General features: G+C 41.4%; 1 protein-coding gene and 1 pseudogene across 2 annotated transcripts in view; one reads left to right on the top strand and one right to left on the bottom strand.

The window, feature by feature from the left end:
* The first annotated feature begins 1,894 nt into the window (after positions 1-1,894).
* Positions 1,895-2,949, top strand: LOC110297235 (annotated as a pseudogene). The gene is made up of 2 exons (XR_002378257.1): positions 1,895-1,953; positions 2,061-2,949. The product of XR_002378257.1 is annotated as an F-box/LRR-repeat protein 12 pseudogene (transcript).
* A 3,961-nt stretch (positions 2,950-6,910) lies between these two features.
* LOC110297373 (vomeronasal type-2 receptor 26-like) overlaps positions 6,911-19,524 on the bottom strand; it is a 23,462-nt gene continuing 10,848 nt past the window's right edge. The window contains exons 3-5 of the mRNA XM_021166128.1: positions 15,220-15,429; positions 12,481-12,604; positions 6,911-7,887 (exon numbers count right to left, since the gene is read on the bottom strand). Of these exons, the coding sequence (XP_021021787.1) occupies positions 6,911-7,887; positions 12,481-12,604; positions 15,220-15,429 (1,311 nt within the window). The remainder of the gene's footprint in view (positions 7,888-12,480; positions 12,605-15,219; positions 15,430-19,524) is intronic.

Genomic DNA, 19,524 nt, shown 5'->3' with positions numbered 1-19,524 from the left:
TACAGAGCAATTGTGATAAAAACTGCATGGTACTGGTATAGGGACAGACAAGTAGACCAATGGAACAGAATTGAAAACCCAGAAACGAACCCACACACCTTTGGTCACTTGATCTTTGACAAGGGAGCAAAAGCCATCCAGTGTAAAAAAGACAGCATTTTCAACAAATGGTGCTGGCACAACTGGTGGTTATCATGTAGAAGAATGTGAATCGATCCATTCTCATCTCCTTATACTATGGTCAAATCTAAGTGGATCAAGGTACTCCATGTAAAACCAGAGACAGTGAAAATTATAGAGAAGAAAGTAGGGAAAAGCCTCGAAGATATGGGTACAGGGGAAAAATTCCTGAATAGAACAGCAATGGCTTGTGCTGTAAGATTGAGAATCGATAAATGGGACCTCATAAAGTTGCAAAGCTTCTGCAAGGCAAAAGACACCGTCAATAAGACAAAAAGACCACCAACAGATTGGGATAGGATCTTTACCTATCCTAAATCAGATAGGGGACTAATATCCAATATATATAAATAACTCAAGAAGGTGGACTCCAGAAAATCATATAACCCCATTGGTATGAATTTCTTATCTTGATACAAAATTTGAAATTAATATTGTTACTCATAGATAGGGCTAGTAAATCTGTTTAGGTTGATTAAGTAACACAAGTTAATGGCTAGATAGTAAATGCATGGTTATATTAGATTTTGGTTTAGTTAAAATAGTGTCTTCAATATAAATAGAAACTGCTTAACAGTTCAGATATACGTTACATAGATTGATAGTCTCCAGAAATCAGAAATCCACTGAATGCCATTTAATATTAATTCATTATTAAAGATCATTTGACTATGAGACATGTCTGCTCCTGATAATACCCCCCTTCATGGTTCAAAGAAGAAGCTGAGCATCAAGACCTCCATATAGAGTTGTTCCAGTTATGGAAATGTAGCTACTGGAGAAAAAGTGCCCTATTCATTACAGCAAAAAAGAAAAAAAAAATACTGTCCAAGAAAGGATGTACAATGCAGGAGAGTTGACAGATTAGCTTTGCAAAGACAGAGTAACCTAGTCTTTCATAATTCCTGCTTCATTTAAGATCTGTTAGATGATCCTGGTCCAGAAGGCTGAAGACAGATCTTCCAATATTTTGAGAAATAGAGGACTGTCCAGGTAGTCAGCTGTCTCTAAAATTTGGTTAAGTTTTGGAAGTTATGTTTTTGTGCTTCCTATATATTCATGTGACATTTAATTCATTCTTGGATTTCTGATGGGGTTGAAGACTAATTATAATCTCATAATCAAACCTAAGTTATTTAGCATTGAATAAGATGATATAGAAAGGATGGTTTTCATATGGTAATATAAGTTAAAGTCAGAACACCATTCAGGTATAGAATTATAAACTCTTTAAGTCAGGATAGATGGTAGAATACTTTCTCTAACTGACAAATATGATGGACTGGATGTTAATTGTATTTCATGGTTGATAATTTACATAATTGCTATGGTTATGCTCAATTTATGTCTGAGAGAAGAGCCTTTTTAATGGACAGAAAGGGCGAGATGTTGGAGATTGGTTCTAATGCTTTGTCTTAATTTGGCTCTGAAAAGTCATGCTTCCAGATGCTGAGGGTCCCTGCCCCCAGCTGACTTTGATTAGTAATCAAGAATTGTCTTACAGCAAATAGCTGGGCAGGGAGATGGAGCCAGGACTTTTAGATTGTGTGGGCAAGGGACAGAGGGGGAAGAACAGACAGAATTCCCATGATGGGGAAGCAGAAAGATGAAACTTAAAGGCCTGCCAACATGTAAAAATCCGGGAAAGTGGCCCTAGGGGCCACTCCCCTAATTAGGTATAGAGTAGAAGAGATAAATATAGACTTAGCGAGACTTGGTGCTCTTGGAGATCTTCTCTTACCTCCCTGTCCGGGACCGGATCCGCATCTCCAGGTGCGGCCCCGCTCCTCGGGGGAAAGAGCCGGGCATGGGCTCGGCAGGAGATGCGGATCCGGTCCCAGCGGGCCGGGGTCGTTCTAACGGCCGGTCCACTCCTCCAGGGTCTGTCACCGCTGGAAGAAGGTAGTGGATGACCGGTGGCTATGGCGACACGTCGACCTGACGCTCTACACGATGCGGCCGAAAGTCATGTGGCACCTCCTGCGCCAGTACATGGCGTCCCGGCTCCACTTGTTGCGCATGGGCGGCTACCTGTTTTCTGGCTCTCAGGCCCCACAGCTGTCCCCCGCCTTGATGCGGGCCCTGGGTCAGAAATGCTCCAGTCTGAAGCGCCTGTGCCTGCACGTGGCTGACCTGAGCATGGTGCCTATCACCAGTCTCCCTAGTACACTGAGGACCCTGGAGCTGCACAGCTGCGAAATCTCCATGATCTGGTTGCAGAAAGAGCAGGACCCCACGGTGCTGCCTCTGCTGGAATGCATCGTGCTGGACCGAGTGCCGGCCTTCCGTGATGAGCATCTTCAGGGCCTTACCCGCTTCAGAGCCCTGCGCTCGCTGGTGCTGGGCGGCACCTACCGGGTCACTGAGACCGGGCTAGATGCCAGCCTGCAGGAGCTTAGCTACCTGCAAAGGCTTGAGGTGCTGGGGTGCACCCTGTCAGCTGACAGCACCCTGCTGGCCATCAGCCGCCACCTTCGAGATGTGCGCAAGATTCGGCTGACCGTTGGGGGCCTCTCAGCCCAGGGCCTGGTCTTCCTGGAGGGAATGCCTGTCCTGGAGAGTTTGTGCTTCCAGGGTCCCCTTATCACCCCAGAAATGCCCACACCTGCTCAGATTGTGTCCTCCTGCCTCACCATGCCTAAGCTCAGAGTGCTTGAGGTGCAAGGGCTAGGCTGGGAGGGTCAGGAAGCAGAGAAAATCCTGTGCAAGGGCCTGCCCCACTGCATAGTTATTGTTAGGGCTTGTCCCAAAGAATCCATGGATTGGTGAATGTGAGGGCGTCACCCATCCATCTCTGGAGCCTAACCTAGCTTGGAGAGTGACCTTACAAGCAAACTGAAGCATGTAAATTCATCAGGCATGAGGGAACTGGAAGTGTCAAGGAAAGGAAGCTAGGACCTTGGGGCTTCCTGAGCTGGGGTTATCTGTAATCTGGCTCACCTCAGGCTCGTCATCAAGCCTCTGGAAGGCCCCGTTCACACATTTAGGAATAGGCATCATAGCTACCTCATGATTCATTTTAAAATCTTTTAACACCCCCTCCCCCTCTTTCTTTTTCAGTACCTGGGACTCAAACCCATGGCCTTAGGTCTGGTAGAGAAGCACTGCTGTGCTGCTGAGCCACCCCAGAGACCTTAGAGAGGGCTCATTTTCAAGTGGAGGTGTGTGGGGTTCAGGGCTCCGAGGTTGGCCTGATTTTCTACATACATGGTTGAGAGGCATGGAGGGCAGGGGCAGGGGAGCATGCTATTGGATTGTCCTGGTTTTCTAGAAGGTTCTCAGTCATATTTACTGTATTTTGTATCCTGCCTTTTTCAAGTTTTCTACAGCATATATTTTACTATTAAAGAAAAATAATGTTTTCCAAAAAATATATATATAGACTTAGCAAATATTAATTCAAGAATACTAGAGGGGAGTGTGTGCTAGCCCTGGGGAGGTTTGGAAGTGCCCAACCATTGACCTAGTAATAACATTGCATGTGTGTGTGTGTGGGTGTGTGTGTGTGTGTGTTTCATTTGCAAATCCAGAGAGCTCTGGCAGGTGGTTAGAAGCCCATCCTGCTGGGAGCTCAGAGAAGATTAAACTATTCACTGTTATAGAGCTTTCTATGGTGGAGATTTCCAGGTGTGGATTGTGGGTTTTCAAGTCCAGAGCTGGGAACAAGCTCAAAATTGGTTGGATTTCACGTTCTGATCTTGAGCCTTTTACTCTGTAGGCCAGGGCCTGCTAGGTCTGGCTTTTAAGGCAGTTAGAGCATTTTGCAGAACACTGGTGGTTGGGAGTCCTCAGTGGAGGGAAGTGGCCATTTCTGTGTGCCTCAAGGCACTTAACCAGAGGCTGGTTACCCAGAGACCTAGGATAGAACCAAATAAAATTGATGGAAAGTCAATTAAATTATTCCTAATAATACTTTGCTATACTTGCAGACAGAAACATAGCATAATCATCATCAGGGGGCTTCATCCAGCAATTGATGGAAATAGATGCAGAGAACAACATACAGCCAAACATTAGGTGGAGCTCAGGGAATCCCTCAGAAGAGCAGGATGAAGGATTGTAGGAGACAGAGTGGTCAAGGACACACAAGAAAACACACAGAATCAACTAATCTGATCTCAAAGAGGCTTACAGTGAGTGAACCACCAACCAGGGATTCTGCATGAAATTGACCCAGGTCCTCTGCATGTATTTTGTGGATGTGTAGCTTGGTGTCCTTGTGAGACCCCTAACAGTAGAAATAGAGGATGCTCTGGTTCTTTTTCCTGTTCTTTGGACCCTTTCCCTCTCTTACTTGTTTGCCTCATCCAGGCTTAATATGAAGAAATGTGTTTAGTCTTACAGCAATGTGATATATGATGTTTGGTTGATATCCTTGTAAGGTCTGCCCATTTCTGAAAGGATAATAATGGATCTGGGAGAGAGGGGAAATTAGGGACAGGCACTAGGAGGAGCAGAAGTAGGGGAAAACTATAGTCGGATGTAATATAGAGATTAAAATAAATAAAATAATAATAAATTAAGCAAAATGGGGTAAAAAATCCAGAAAAAGTTAACAAATTCTAAGTTTGGCTAGATGCTTCAGCAGATACATTTACTTAGTACACAAATCTGATGACCTGCATTTGATCCCAAGAACTCATATAAAGGTAGGAGGAGAGAACCAGCTCTACAAAGTTGTCCTCTATTCCACATGGGAACCATGGCAAGCACACACACACACACACACACACACACACACACACACACACACACACACATTTCATATGTACACAATAGGTAATTTTTATATAAAAAGATAAATTCCAAACTCTGTTACTCCAAATAATAAATATAATTTCCTAACATCACCATAATTCCATTCTTGAAGTTAAAAACAGATTAAAAAATTGGCTCAGTAACTTAGTAAGCAAACACACCTGCTGCTAAGCCTGAGGACCTTTATTACATCCTCAAGTCCCAGTGATTGAAGAAGAAAACTTACTTCTTCCATTTCTATTTGACTCACACATATGTAGTATGGCATTTGCATATCCCCAAACATGGAAACAAACACAGAAGGAGCACACAGAAACACACCAGTCTATCAATCAATAAATATAAAATTAAAAAGAAATAGAAATATCAGCAAAAACTCCAGTTCACCAGCCTATTATATTTCAGCCTATAGTTATTTAACATCAACTTTCAATAATTTGATCTATTTTTATAAGTCAGAATATAAAGAAAGGTCACATTCTGTATTTGATTGATAATTCTTTTAAAAATACTAGCTTTATTGAGACATAATTTACATATAGTATAATTCATTCATTTACATTGTGTAATTTTCCAGATGTGGGAGCACACCTAAAATACCTGCACTTGGAAGGCTGAAACAGCAAGATTGCTACAAGTTTGAAGCCAATGTGGATGTTGTGGAAAGATGCTGCCCAAAATAAATAAAAGCAGATGACAAATAACTTGTCTTAAATATATATTCATATTATTTTACAACAAATACCAAATAATTTTATTTATTTTAATTAAGTGTAAGTGTCAGTATGAGCACATGTGCTCACAGAGGCCAGACCTGTTGGATCCCTAGAGCTGTAACTACAGGTGGATATGAGCTGCCTGGTATGGGTTGTGCTGCCAATTGGAGTCCTCTGGAGGAAAAGTAAGTATTCTGGAACACTGAGCTATCTCTCTAGTCCCACAAAGTCACTTTTAGAACTTCACACCTCAGAAATAAACACTTCATACTTTAGTCTTCACTCCTCCCTCCCCTCCATACAAGTCAAGAAACCTGTAGTCTAATGTGTGCTGCTATGAACCGGTTTACTTCATCAGAATATTTCATTAAATGGAATATTAAAATATATTATTTTGATTGACTTCCTTAACTCAGTATAAAATTTTCAATACTTAACTGTATATTAAACAGTATTCTACTACTTATGCTTAATACTTATTTACAAATAATGCCATTGTCATTGAGTAAGTCTTACAAAACATTCATTAACTGATAAGCATTTAGATTCATGCAACTTTTATTATATAAATAATGCTTCTCTGAAGTTTTGTTAACAGTCTTTACAGACATGATTTATTTTTCTTGAGTATATATCTAAAAGCGAGATTGCTCAGTCACATGATAAGTCTCTGAAGGAATTGTCAGTGAAAGGTTCAATCACCAGTACTCCTACTCTCATAAACAAACAAACAAACAAACCTCAAAACAACCCCCCAAACCCAAACCCCCCAAATCAACCAAACAGATTATCAGATCAACAACTGCCTGTCAATTTTACACACCCTCAGCAGCCCTTGACATTATCATCATCACCTCATGACACTTTTCCCACCGTTGCACTGTATATATGGATGCAACAGGTGTTCTGTGGTTATCAAGCAGGGGTCAAAGAACAAATTAGTGATGTCACTTCACTACATCCACCATGTGTGTCCTAGGATCACACACAAATTGCCATGCTTACTGACAAGCGTTTTTACCCATTGAACAATATTCTAAGCTCACCTTTCCAAGTTTCTTAACTGTGATGACTTTTAGCAATACATATGGAGAGAATAGTCAGTGACAGTCTATAAACCCATTCTAAACCCAATAGTCACTTCTTTTGTTCTAAGTATCTCAGTTTAATCTTGATCTGTCTTTTAAATATCGTTTGCTCCACATACAAACAGTGAGCTGAAATCATTCACTTGGTCTTGATGACTCCCCTGAGGACTAGATCTTGAGGCTTTTTGGTGGTGATTTGGGGACATGCATTCTCTGGGGCATCTCACCCTTTTTTTCTTGCTGAACCTGGTGGTCTTGCCTTAGCCAGGCAGGGGTGTTCTTCTCAGGTTTCAGTAAGATGATGTAGCACTTGGGNATGAAGATGCCACCCAGAAGCCCAGCAGTGGAGGCCAGGATGGAGAAGATCTCTACAGCCACAGTGGACTTTCCCCGGGCACTGTGGTACAGGGGAAGGAAGGCTGTCCAGACACTGCAGAAGAGCAGCATGCTGAAGGTGAGGAACTTGGTCTCATTGAAGACATCTGGAAGGCCNCTGGCTAGAAAAGCCACAGAGAAGGTACCCCCTGCCAGGAAACCCAAGTAGCCTAACACAGAGAAGAAGGTGGCACCAGAACCATCATGGCACTGGATGACAATGTGCTGGGGCTCTGAGATCATATCCTTGTCTGGGAATGGTGGGGAGGTGGCCAACCACACCCCACAAAGAACAACTTGTATTAAGGAAGCAATGAGGACCACGGAGGTCGAAGCACTGGGGCTAAGGCATACCTGGATCCTGCTCCCTGGCCTGGTGACTCTGAAGGCCAGGACCACTGTGAGAGTTTTGGCCAGAACAGAGGAGACAGCCACTGTGAATACCACAGCAAANGTGGTCTGACGGAGGAGGCAGGTGGTGACAGTGGGTCTCCCAAGGAAGAGCAAAGCACACAGGGCACACAGGGAAAGAGAGATCAGGAGGAAGTAGCTGAGAGTTCTGTTGTTGGCTCTGACCACAGGTGTGTCTCGATGCTTCAGGAATACTCCAAGAACCATAACAGCCAGACCAGTCAGCAAGAGTGCCACCAAAGCCAAAATGAATCCCAATGGTTCCTCAAAGGCCAGGAAGATCTCTGTTCTGGGCAGGCAATGGTCTCTGGTATGACTCGAGTACTGCTCCTTGGGGCACAGAAGACATCTTTTCATGTCTATGGGAGACACAAGGACACAATATCTGTAATACAATAGGAACTACACTAGCTCTAAAGGAATGTGTCCTAAGTGCTAATTGTTCTTGCAGTTTTTTCATGAATTAATGTATTTATGACTTATTATTAATGTCCAGGTTTAGAATTGGTAATATTACATGCAGAGGCACAAAGACAAATTTGTTCTCTCTCTCTCTCTCTCTCTCTCTCTCTCTCTCCATATATATATATATATATATATACATATATATATATGTATATATATATATTATTTGAGGGTTTTGTTTTTGCCTTAAAACAGTGTCTCCTGTAACTCAGCCTGGCTTTGTACTGGTTGAGACTCAGATTACCTTCAATTTCTCAGCCTCCTTCCTTACCCTCTTAAGTGTTGTGGTTAGAAAAACTGTACTACTTTACATAACTTATTTGAATTGCGGTGTGTGTCTGCATGTTTGTATGTTCATACATGTATGGTGTGGATGCACATGGAGACCAGAGATTGTCATCAGATATTGTTTCTCAATCATTTCGCACACATTATTATTTTTTAATCAAACTTATTTATTTTATTTGTTTATATATTACATATTTATTCATTTTGTATACATTGTATGTCTGTGTGTGAGCTCAGGCATGCCTTGGTGTGCCTTTGCAGGCCAGGACAACTTTCAGGAATCTAGTCCTATCCTTCCAATATGTGAGTCTCAGGAGATAAACTCAGGTTGTCAAAGTTGACAGAGTGTTTGAACCCATTTCAGTTGTCTCAACAAATATGTTGAGTATGCTCATATATATATATATATATATATATATATATATATATATATATATATATGGAATGATTTACTTTATTTCACTTGTTGAGTGTTTTGTCTGTCTGTATGTATTGTATGTATGCACATTATGTATCCTGGTAACTGCAGAAGTCAGAAGATGTCATTACATTCTTTGTAACTGGAGTTACAGATGGTTATGAGTCATCATGTGGGTACTCCTAACTGCTGAACCATCTCTACAGACCCTCTCTTTATTAGTTGTTGAGACAGGATCTCCAACTGAACCTGGAGACTACACTGCTCAGCCACAAGAATTTTCTCTTATGTGAACTTTTTAGTGCTTAATTTTTCTCTCCAATAGAAAAATTTATCTTAACAAATGTTTTAGACTGAATTATACCCTCCAAATTCATTTTTAAAAATCCTTTTCCTCAGTATCTCAAAATGGGATTATATTTCACAATAAGTCAGAGGGACACATGCATACACACATATCTCCCCTCCATACCCTTCAGGAAAAACATCCTGGGGACAGCTTGGCTTTGCATTTCCAGTTTTCAGCGTGTAAAGGAGTAGGTTCTATATAAAAACAGCCCAGAATATGGTGGTCTGTTGCCATTCAACCTCTGAGATGAACCCAACTAATACAGAGAAAGAAGGAAGTCACACAGAACAACCATGATGCAATACCACTTAAAAGAGTTTGAAAAGCAAGTGAAATTCATCAGTCTGCATGGAAGTCAAGTGTTTTTATAAGGTTTGTAGACACTTGTGGAAGTAGCTTATGCCATGGTTCTTTTAATTTTTTTATGTTTTTCATTTTTTCAAGACAGGATTTCTGTGGGTATTGCCTTGGCCATTCTCAGACTCACTCTGTAGACCAGGCTGCTTTCAAAATCACTTATAAAGATGAGATAGACTCTGCTCCCAGTGCTGGGATTCAAGGCCTGCAGCACTCTTATCCAGTGACACTATGTTTATTGATATGGGGACAAAGGGTAAGCAGTGTTTGCTATTAGACATTTCATTGGGTTGTGCAATTATGGATCATTCACTTGTCCTACTCAACAAAGCACTTCATTATTCACCTATCCTATTTAATAAAGCACTTACTTAAGACCAATTATAAGAGTAGCATTCTCTTTGTTATGGAATAGTTGGAAGAATATTGGCTCTTCTTTGAAAGTCCAGTAGAATTCTACACAAACACTATCTGGCCCAGGGCTTTTTTAGGGGAGGGGGGAGTTGGGAGAATTTTAATGACTGCTTCTATTTCTTTAGGTGTTATGGGAGTATTTAAGTAGTTTATCTGGTCTGGGTTAACTTTAACTTTGGTTAGTGTTATCTGTGTAGAAAATCATCCATTTCATTAAGATTTTCCAATTTTGTGGACTACCGTCTTCTGAAGTAAGACCTAACAATTCTCTGAATTTCCTCAGTGTCTGTTGTTAGGGTTCCCCTTTCATTTCTGGTTTTGTTTATTTGGATATACTCACTGTCTTTTGGTTAGTTTGGCTAAGGGCTTTTTTATCCTCTTGGTTTTCTCAAAGAACCAATTCAATTTTGTGTTGTTTTCTTTGTTTCTAAGTGATTGATATTAGCCATGATTTTGATTATTTCCTGCCTTCTACTCTGCTTTGGTGTGCTCAAGTCTTTTTTTTTCTAGAGCTTTCAGGTATACTTTTAAATTGCTAGTATGAGAGCTTTCTCATTTCTTATTAAGGTATTTAGTGGTATGAATATTTCTCTTAGCACTGCTTTCATTGTGTCCCATAAATTTGGGTATCTTGTGCCTTTATTTTCATTGAATTCTAGAAGTCTTTAATTTCTTTCTTTTTTTTCCATGTCCCAGAGAGTAGAGAGTAGAAAGTTGTTCAATTTCCATGAGTGTGTAAGTTTTCTTGTGTTTTGTTGTTGAAGTCCAGCTTTAAACTGTGATGGTCTGAGAAGATACAGGGCATTATTTTGATTTTCTTATACCTGTTGATGCTTGCTTTGTTACCAACTATATGGTCAACTTTGGAGAAGGATCCATGAGGTGTTGAGAAGAAGGTATATTCTTTTGTGTCCCGGTGAAATATTAGGACCATTTGATTCATAATATCTATTAGTTCTGCTATTTCTCATTAGTTTTTGTCCAGATGACCTGTCAATTGCTGAGAGTGGGCTATTGAAGTCTCCTACTATTAATGTGTGGAGTTCAATGTGTGATGTAAACTTTAGCAATATTTATTTTACAAATGTGGGTGCCATTGTGTTTGGGGCATAGACATTCAGAACTGAGATATTACCTTGGTAGATTTTTTTCCTTTGATGAGTAAGAAATGTCCTTATATGTCTCTTTTGATTAATTTTGGTTGAAAATCTATTTTATTAGATATTAGAATGGCTACTCCAGCTTGTTTCTTGAGTCCATTTTCTTTGAAAACATTTTTTTCAGCCCTCTACTCTTACGTAGTAGTTATCTTTAATGTTGAAGTGTATTTCTTGCATGTAGCAGAATGATGGATTCTATTTTCACATCCATTTTGTTATTTTGTGCCATTTTATTGGGGAGATTGAGTTCATTGATGTTGATCGATATTAATGACAAGTGATTGTTATTTCCTGTTATTTTGATCTTGGTAGTGTTAGTATGTTTGTGTCTGTGTGTCTGTGTATATGTGTGTCTATGTGTGCTTCCCTTGTTTTTGCAAGTATGGAATTACTTATTTCCTGTATTTTCTTAATGTACTTACCCTCCTTGGGTTGTATTTTCTATAGGGCTGAATTTGTGGATAGATTTTCTTTTAATTTGGCTTTGTCTTGAAGTATTTTGTTTTCTCCATCTATGGTGATTGAGTGTTTTGCTGGGTATAGTAGTCTAGATTGGCATCCAACAGAATAAACTACACATGGACCCTTGGGGCTTTTATAGACTTGAACCAACAACCAAAGAACATACTCAGACTGGATCTAGGGCTCCTTGTACTTATATACCAGATATGCAGCTAGGTTTTCATGTGGTCCTGAACAACTGGAGTGAGAGCTATTCCAAAAGCTGTTGCCTAGACATGAGATATGTTCTTGTAGCTGGGCTACCTTGTGTGGCCTCAATGGGAAAGGATATGTATAGCTTACCGAAACTTGATGTGACATGGTAGGGGCATACCCAGGGAGACCCCACCCACTCTGAGGAGAAGGGAATGGTGGAAGGATTGTGGGAGAGGGTGACTGGGAGGAGGAGGGCAGTGAATGTGATGAAAAGTGAATAAAAAATAATAAATAAAAATAAAATTAAATTAAAATGCTCAATGGTGCTCCTTCCTAATGTCCACATAAAGCAGAGATTGTGTAACATCTCAGTAGATGGGTGCAGTGGTTTTTAACCTCAGTAGATGAGAATTATCCCTATAGCTCATATATTTGAATGCTTGATTCCTAGTTGATAGACTGCAGGTGGTGGATTGTTGATGTTTCTGATTGTGGTCTTTGAGGGTTCAAAATTCCAGACCATGCCCACTCTCTACATCTCTGCCCCTGCAGATAATTCTCATCTACTGAGATAACCACTGTGGCCTGTGGATCAGCATATAAGCTCTCAGTTACTGCTGTAGTACCATGCCTGCCTGCCTATTGCAGTGTTTCCTGTTGTGATGGTCATAGATACAGCCTCTAAAACTTTAAGTAAACCCCCAGATCATTGCTCTTATTTTAGAAGCTATCTTGGTCATAGTTTACTTGCACAGCAGTAGAACAGTAACTAAGACAATGGAGAAATACAGCAGGCTCACAGTGCTCTGTTTGTCCTTCAGATCCCAAGTCCATATGCCCTTACCTCTTTGGTCTGCAAATTGTCCCTCAGGGCATGGTCTGCAATCAAAACAGCAGTGGGGGGCTCCCAGTCTGGGCACTTGGCTGAATCCTGGAAGGCAGCTTTCACTGCAGACAGAGGTGGGCACCTAGTAACAGTGAGCATAGTGTCATTGTGACTCTCTAGGAAATCATGCTTAGCCTCACCCTGAGAAGCAGAACAGAACAGTTTCCTCTCAGCCTACTAGATGAGATGCCCTGCAGAAAACATATGTATCCTAAGAGATGCTAGACTGCAGAAGTACCATTGTATGTAATTGGAGAAGGGCTACATATAGCTTCCTTGGCTAATGACTTCAAAACTTAGCTAAACAGTCTTCTAATCTCTCTGTGGTACCTAAATCAACAATTGAAGGCACAGGGCTACAGAGATGGCTAAGCTGTCAGAAGTATATACTGCTCTCTCTGAGAAGCAGGGTTCAATTCTCATCACCCACAGAGCACCTTACACTGTAACTCCAGTTCCAGAGGATCTAATTCCATCTTCTTACCTCTGTAGACACCAGGTGTACACATAATATGTATGCAGGAAAATATGCACACATGCAAAATAAACTTGAAAAGAAACTGTAACATGGTCAGACATTACAGAAGCACTGCCATGTCTGTCTGTCAGTTCAGCCTGCTTGTCTCAGTTACTCAGAAAACCATCATTCTCTCTCTCTCTCTCTCTCTCTCTCTCTCTCTCTCTCTCTCTCTCTCTCTCTCTTTCTTTCTTTCTTTCTTTCTATCTTTCTTTCTGGAATAGCCCATAACCTGGGAATGCTTCCCTTGCAACTTTTGGCTTTCTTTCTGTTTCTCTGAAGTTCCCTGCAGCCTTGTGATTGCTTTCTGGACTCCATGCCTAACTCAGAAGACATGGCTGTCTCAGTTCCTTTTCCCCATCTCCCTCCTTTGTGAAGCTGCTGAGATTTATAGTTTGACTGTCCTGTTTGTTATTTTTGTATATACTCTAATAATTAAGTATCCTTGAGCTTCAGAAAGAGAAAATTTACAGGTAGTAACCTTTAACACCTTAGCACAGACATAGACACACAGACACAGACACACACAGACACACACAGACACACACAGACACACACACACACATGCACATACCCACACATGCATCCCCCCACTTCCAGTACAGACCTACAAAGGCTGCCTCAGTTTCTTTTAGCACACCTCCAACTCTAGACAAGGATTATCAAAAGGGCAGTGAAGATCTCTGAGATCTCTGCCATAAAAGAAGAAATTAAAACAATTTCCCAGTGCAAGCACATTAAAAGGTATTCCATAAGAGTCTTCTGAACACTTAGCATGTGTCTATGAATCAGAATCTCATTCTGATGAAGAAATCTTTAAGGTCACCATTGACTGGAGATGCCACCAGGACAAACTTAGAGGAAGTTGCAGAAGGAGGGGGATTCTTTGTCCACTGGTATAGGACAGGAAGCTGAAGCGTTTCTATGTGGCAGATTACATACATAGATATGCCTATCTCAAAACAGCTGATTTATTAACATTTGTTAATAAGTGTTAACATTTAAACCTCAAGTTATTTCCCAAAGTCTTGTGTATTTTGGACCACTGATTAACAGAAGGTGGGATTTTGAAGAATGTTTGGATCTTGATGCATCTGATATAATCAATGGGTCAATTCCTCAGTAGACTCATAATTTGATGAACTATTGTAGGTGGAAATAGGATGTGGGATCTAATTGGAGGAAGAGAGAAACAGGGGCTATGCACTAGTAAGATCTAAGTTGTTTATGTATCTAATCTATCTATAGCCTCACCTCCCACTTCCTTGGTCCCACGAATGGGGAAACTTCCACCACACATCCCTGCTGCCAAGACATATTGTCTCAACCACACACACTCAAAGCAATGGATCCATCTGGCTTGGCCTTCCATGAATCAATAAAAACCTTTCCTCACTTCACACCATTTCTAGGGTATTTGTTATGATTGAGAACATCTAACACAGCAAGTACCCAGAGAGTGTCTGCTGAGTCCATTTCTCAGGTGACCCATGGGAAGGTGTCTGGTTTAGTGGGTCACTATCTTCCTTTTCATTGAGCAGGTCCTGAACACAGACAATGAAAATATTCTCAAAAGATCACCAGGTACAGATTCTGATTCTACTTTGGGAGACTAGTATGTTTTTGCCCCCATTTTACACAAGTATGCATTGTGTAATTATGTGTATGTGTGTTTTTACATCTATATGTGATTATGTGCATGTATGTATGAGTGCATGTAGAGGCCCAAGGATAATGTTGGGAATCACCCTCTATTGTTTTTCCACTATGCACATTGAGGCACAAAGTAAAATCCTGAGATAACTGATATGGTGAGTTTTACTTGCTGGCTTGTTTTGGGCATCTCCTTGTCTCCAACTTCCAAGAATACAATTACAGGTGGACCACACTGTCCAATCCACATATACAAGTGTTCTAGAGACCTAATGTCTGGATAGCAAACACTTTAACTGCTAAGCCATCTCTCTAACTCCAGCTCTGATATATTTATATTTACTGGTGAGCGAGTATCATTCAGAGAATGCTCTTTTATGAGGTAAAGAACATAGTCAGTTATAATTGACTGGTCATATCTAGAGTGACATCTACTTACACAGAGATCAAGAACCCTGGACTTTAAATTTTTCTGTGACTTTATCATGGTAACACACAAGAGTCACCTCTGCATCTAGGCAACTTACTTGGATATCCTCCTTCAAATGGACCTTCATTTTGTTCTCTGAAGAGGCTTGAGGGTCTATGATGCCTACATGAACCAAGTGGAATATGCCCTTGGGGATCTTCTGTCCTTGGAGAATGTCAAATTTTGACACCAAATCTCCATTGGCATCAAACGTAATTTCAATTCCATCAGGAGTCTTAAAGTGAACCTTTCTGAGGGCATGAAGCAGCTGAGGAAGAATGGGAAATATTGTAGACTGGTCATGGCAAGTACCCAGGGAATTATTCAAAATTCCACAGGCCATTCACCTCTGCAATTGTACAGATCCTCCTCATCTTAGGACTGGCCCCAGTGGCCAGTAGGTATAAGAGGGCTTAAGGATGTGTGATATTTTCAGAGACTCACAAACACGTTCTAGCTTTTATAAAGTAATCATTCATAATAATTAATCCTGATATTTTAACCTCTTTCTCTCCCTCTGTCTCTCTCTGTCTCTCTGTCTCTGTCTCTCTCTGTATAGCTCACACACTTTAGGCATTTCAGAGGACAGCTATCAGTTGTGTTCTCTCCTTATGCTGCCATATGTTATTCAGGAGTCTAACTTAGGCTTGGGTACAAATTCCATTATCATCTCACCAGCCTTAAATTTACATCCCAAACATCACAATGTGGTGTTATTTCCAGGGTCTCATTTGACTATGTACTACTGGCTTCAAACTTCCCATCAAAACTATTTAGACACCAAACCATAGTAAGACTTCCACAGACTGGCCCCAGCCCACCTAGGTCTCCTAATCACTCTGACCTATATGGCACATTCCTTTAGTACTCATGTGGCTCTTCTTTTTTGTTACCATTCTAGGGTGTTGATACATGCTATCCCTGCCATATGCAATGCTATTACTTTTTCACATGGTGAAATTTCTCATTTTCTATTTGGAACTCAGATATTTCCTGAAAGAGAGAACTTCTCAGACCATACTCAACCCTTTCCTTGCTTCCCACTCCTTCTACTTTACATTTTTTCATAGATTACTGACACAGTAACCACCAGCCTCCTTTTGTTTATTTTGAGACACTATCTTGCTGTGTAGTTTAGATTGGCATTGAACCTGATTCTCTTGCCTTGACTTCCTGCAAGCTAGGATGACAGGCTTGGATTGCTAAGCCAGGTGTCATGTAATTTCTAATCAGTCACTCTCAGCCAAAATGCCAACAATTATCACTGTACATCTGGCTCATATGTATCTTTGCCAGGCACACAGTAGAGACTCAAGTCACCTGAAGGAAGCTAATTAAAACATACCCCTCCTAGGCCACCAATCTTAATGTGTTTACTCTCAGTGGATTGCAGAAGATAGACAGACAAATAGAGATAGGGTGGAGTCAAAAAGGAAAAAAAAACATTATATAAATGTATGAAATTGGTATCCTCTCTGCCTGAACACCATCTTCTATCTGATTTGCACCTCCACCAGGAGCAGATTGGTGTGCTTGCCCTTCTCCAATACCCCATAGCATGCATGTCTCCCAGGAGGTCTGCCACAACCAGAGACACAGGTAAGACCCACACCTCAACATTCATGTCAGTTAGAACCCCCGTAGAGCCCAGCAGATGTGGGATTAATCCTGTCTGCCTGAGCACCACCTTCTCTCTGGACTGCAACCTCACTATGGGGTATAAGAGAGGGGCAAGCATGTCACTCTGCCCTCTCTTATACCCCATAGTCTGCCTGTCTCCCAGGAAGCCAGACATAACCAGGGACACAGGAGGTTCACCCTAACCAGAGATACAGGAGGACTGCTATTACCAGGTATACAGGAGGCCCATTATAACCAGAGACAGTACTGTCTGATTCCCAGAAGGCATGATTTAACCCATCTCACCCATGCCTCCAAGAAGGTAGACTATAGTCAGAGAAACCCAGGCCAGTTAATACCAGAGACAAACAGATGGTAAGAGGCAAGAACAAGAACATGAGAAACAGAAGCCAGTATAATTTGGTGCCATCAGAACCAAGTTCTCCTATCACAGCAAGCCCTGGGTACCCTAGGACACATGAAAAGCAAGATTCTGACCTAAAATCCCATCTCATGAAGATGATATATGCCTTTTCAGAGATATAAATAACTTCCTTAAAGAAAAACAGAAAAAGACAGCCAAACAGGTAGGATCCTTTAAAGAGGAAACAAATAAATTCCTTAAAGAAATACAGGAAAAGACAAACAAACATGTGAAGAAATCGAACAAAACAGCCCAAGACCTAAAAATGGAAATAGAAACAATAAAGAAGAGGGATGCAGGAACCCCTGTTAGGCCAGTGACACAGGTTCCTTCTGGTCTGAGCCTGTGCTCTAAATGGACCTTGGGTGCTGGTTCTACACCCAGTCCCACAACACCCAGAGGAAGCTCAACTTTCAGGTGCTCTAACATGCCCAGGATCAGAGGTGAGGCCACAACATCAGCCACAACACCTGGAGTAACTGAGTCCCCAGAATCCAGGAACACAGGAACCTCTGCCCAAACAGTGGCACAGATTCCTTTCAGTTTGAACTTGCACCAGGAGCAGAATTTGGGTGCTGGCTCTGCACCCAATTCCACAACACCCTAAGGAAGCCCCACTCCCAGGTGCTCTAACATACCCAGGATCACAGGATCACAGGATTACAGAGGAAACTCAATGCCAAGAAACTCAGATACACCCAGGATCACTGGAGCTGTGACATACTCAAGATCAGAGCTGAGGCCACATCATCTTTCCTAAAACCCAGAGAAAATGGGACTCCCCCCACCCCCCCAGGAACCAGGGAAACACAACCCCCAGCCCAGCCATAGTCATGGGTATCTTCCAGCTTGTACCTGTGCCCAGAGCAAATTGGCTCTGGCTTCCCAATCACCCCTGCAACACCCAAAGAAAATTTGACTCAGAAGAGGTCTGAGAATCTCAGGATCATAGGATCAACAGAATCTCAGGATCATAGGATCCCAGAATCACAGGATGCCAGAGAGAGCTGGACTCTGAGTAGTTCTGATACAACCAGGATCACAAGTGCTCCAGTCAGAGGCAGCAGGGGCAGGTAGCAGAAGAGATAACCAGATGGTAAAAGGCAAGTGCAAGAACATAAGCAAGAGAAACCAAGGCGACTTGACATCATCAGAACCTAATTCTCCCAATACAGTAAGTCCTGGATAACCCATCACACTGGAAAAGCAAGATTCAGGTTTAAAAATCACTTCTGATGATGATGATAGAGGACTTTAAGAAGGACAGAAGTAACTACCTTAAAGAAATACAAGAGAACACAGATAAATAGGTAGAGAACATTAAAGAGGGAACACAAAAAAATCCTTTAAAGAATTACAGGAAAACGCAAGCAGACAGGTGAAGGAATTGAACAAAACCATCCAGAATCTAAAAATGAAAAGAGAAACAATAAAGAAATCAAAAAGGGAGATAAATTTGGAGTTAGAAAACCTAGGAAAGAGATCAGGAGTCATAGATGCAAGCATCACTAAGAGAACAGAAGATATAGAAGAGAGAATCTCAGGGGCAGAAATATCACAGAAAACATTAACACAACAGTCAAAGAAAATGAAAATTGAAAAAAGATTCTAACCAAAAGCATCCAGGAAATCCAGAACAAAATGAGAAGACCAAATTCAAGGATAATAGGTATAGAAGACAGTGAAGATTCCCAACTTAAAGGGCCAGTAAATATCTTCAATAAAACTATAGAAGAAGATCAGGGGCACAAGTCCCTTCCGGTCCACACCAGCACAGGGGTACCTTGGGCATGGAGTCTGTGGACACCTGTAAGGTATACACAGGAACCTCCACGGAATCTTAAGACCTCTGTGAGTGGATCACAACTACTGCCAGGAGGCAGGTTCGAACACCAGATATCTGGGCACCTTCCCTGCAAGAGGAGAGCCTACCTGCAGAGAGTATTCTGAACACTGAAACTCAGGAGAGATCTAGTCTCCCAGGTCTGCTGATAGAGACTAACATAAACATCTGAGGAAAAAGATCTAACCAGAGACAACTACAACAACTAACTCCAGAGATTACCAGATGGCGAAAGGCAAACGTAAGAATCTTACTAACAGAAACCAAGACCAGTCACCATCATCTGAATGCAGCACTCCCACCCCACCCAGTCCTGGGCACCCCAACACACCCGAAAAACTAGACCCAGATTCAAAAGCATATCTCATGATGATGGTAGAGGACATCAAGAAGGACTTTAATAACTCACTTAAAGAAATACAGGAGAACAGGGCTAAACAGGTAGAAGACCTTAAAGAGGAAGCACAAAAATCCCT

The sequence above is a fragment of the Mus caroli genome, chromosome 7 (genome assembly GCF_900094665.2).
Source record: "Mus caroli chromosome 7, CAROLI_EIJ_v1.1, whole genome shotgun sequence".
Taxonomy (NCBI): Eukaryota; Metazoa; Chordata; class Mammalia; order Rodentia; family Muridae; genus Mus; species Mus caroli.
This window is presented reverse-complemented; position numbering and strand designations above follow the sequence as displayed.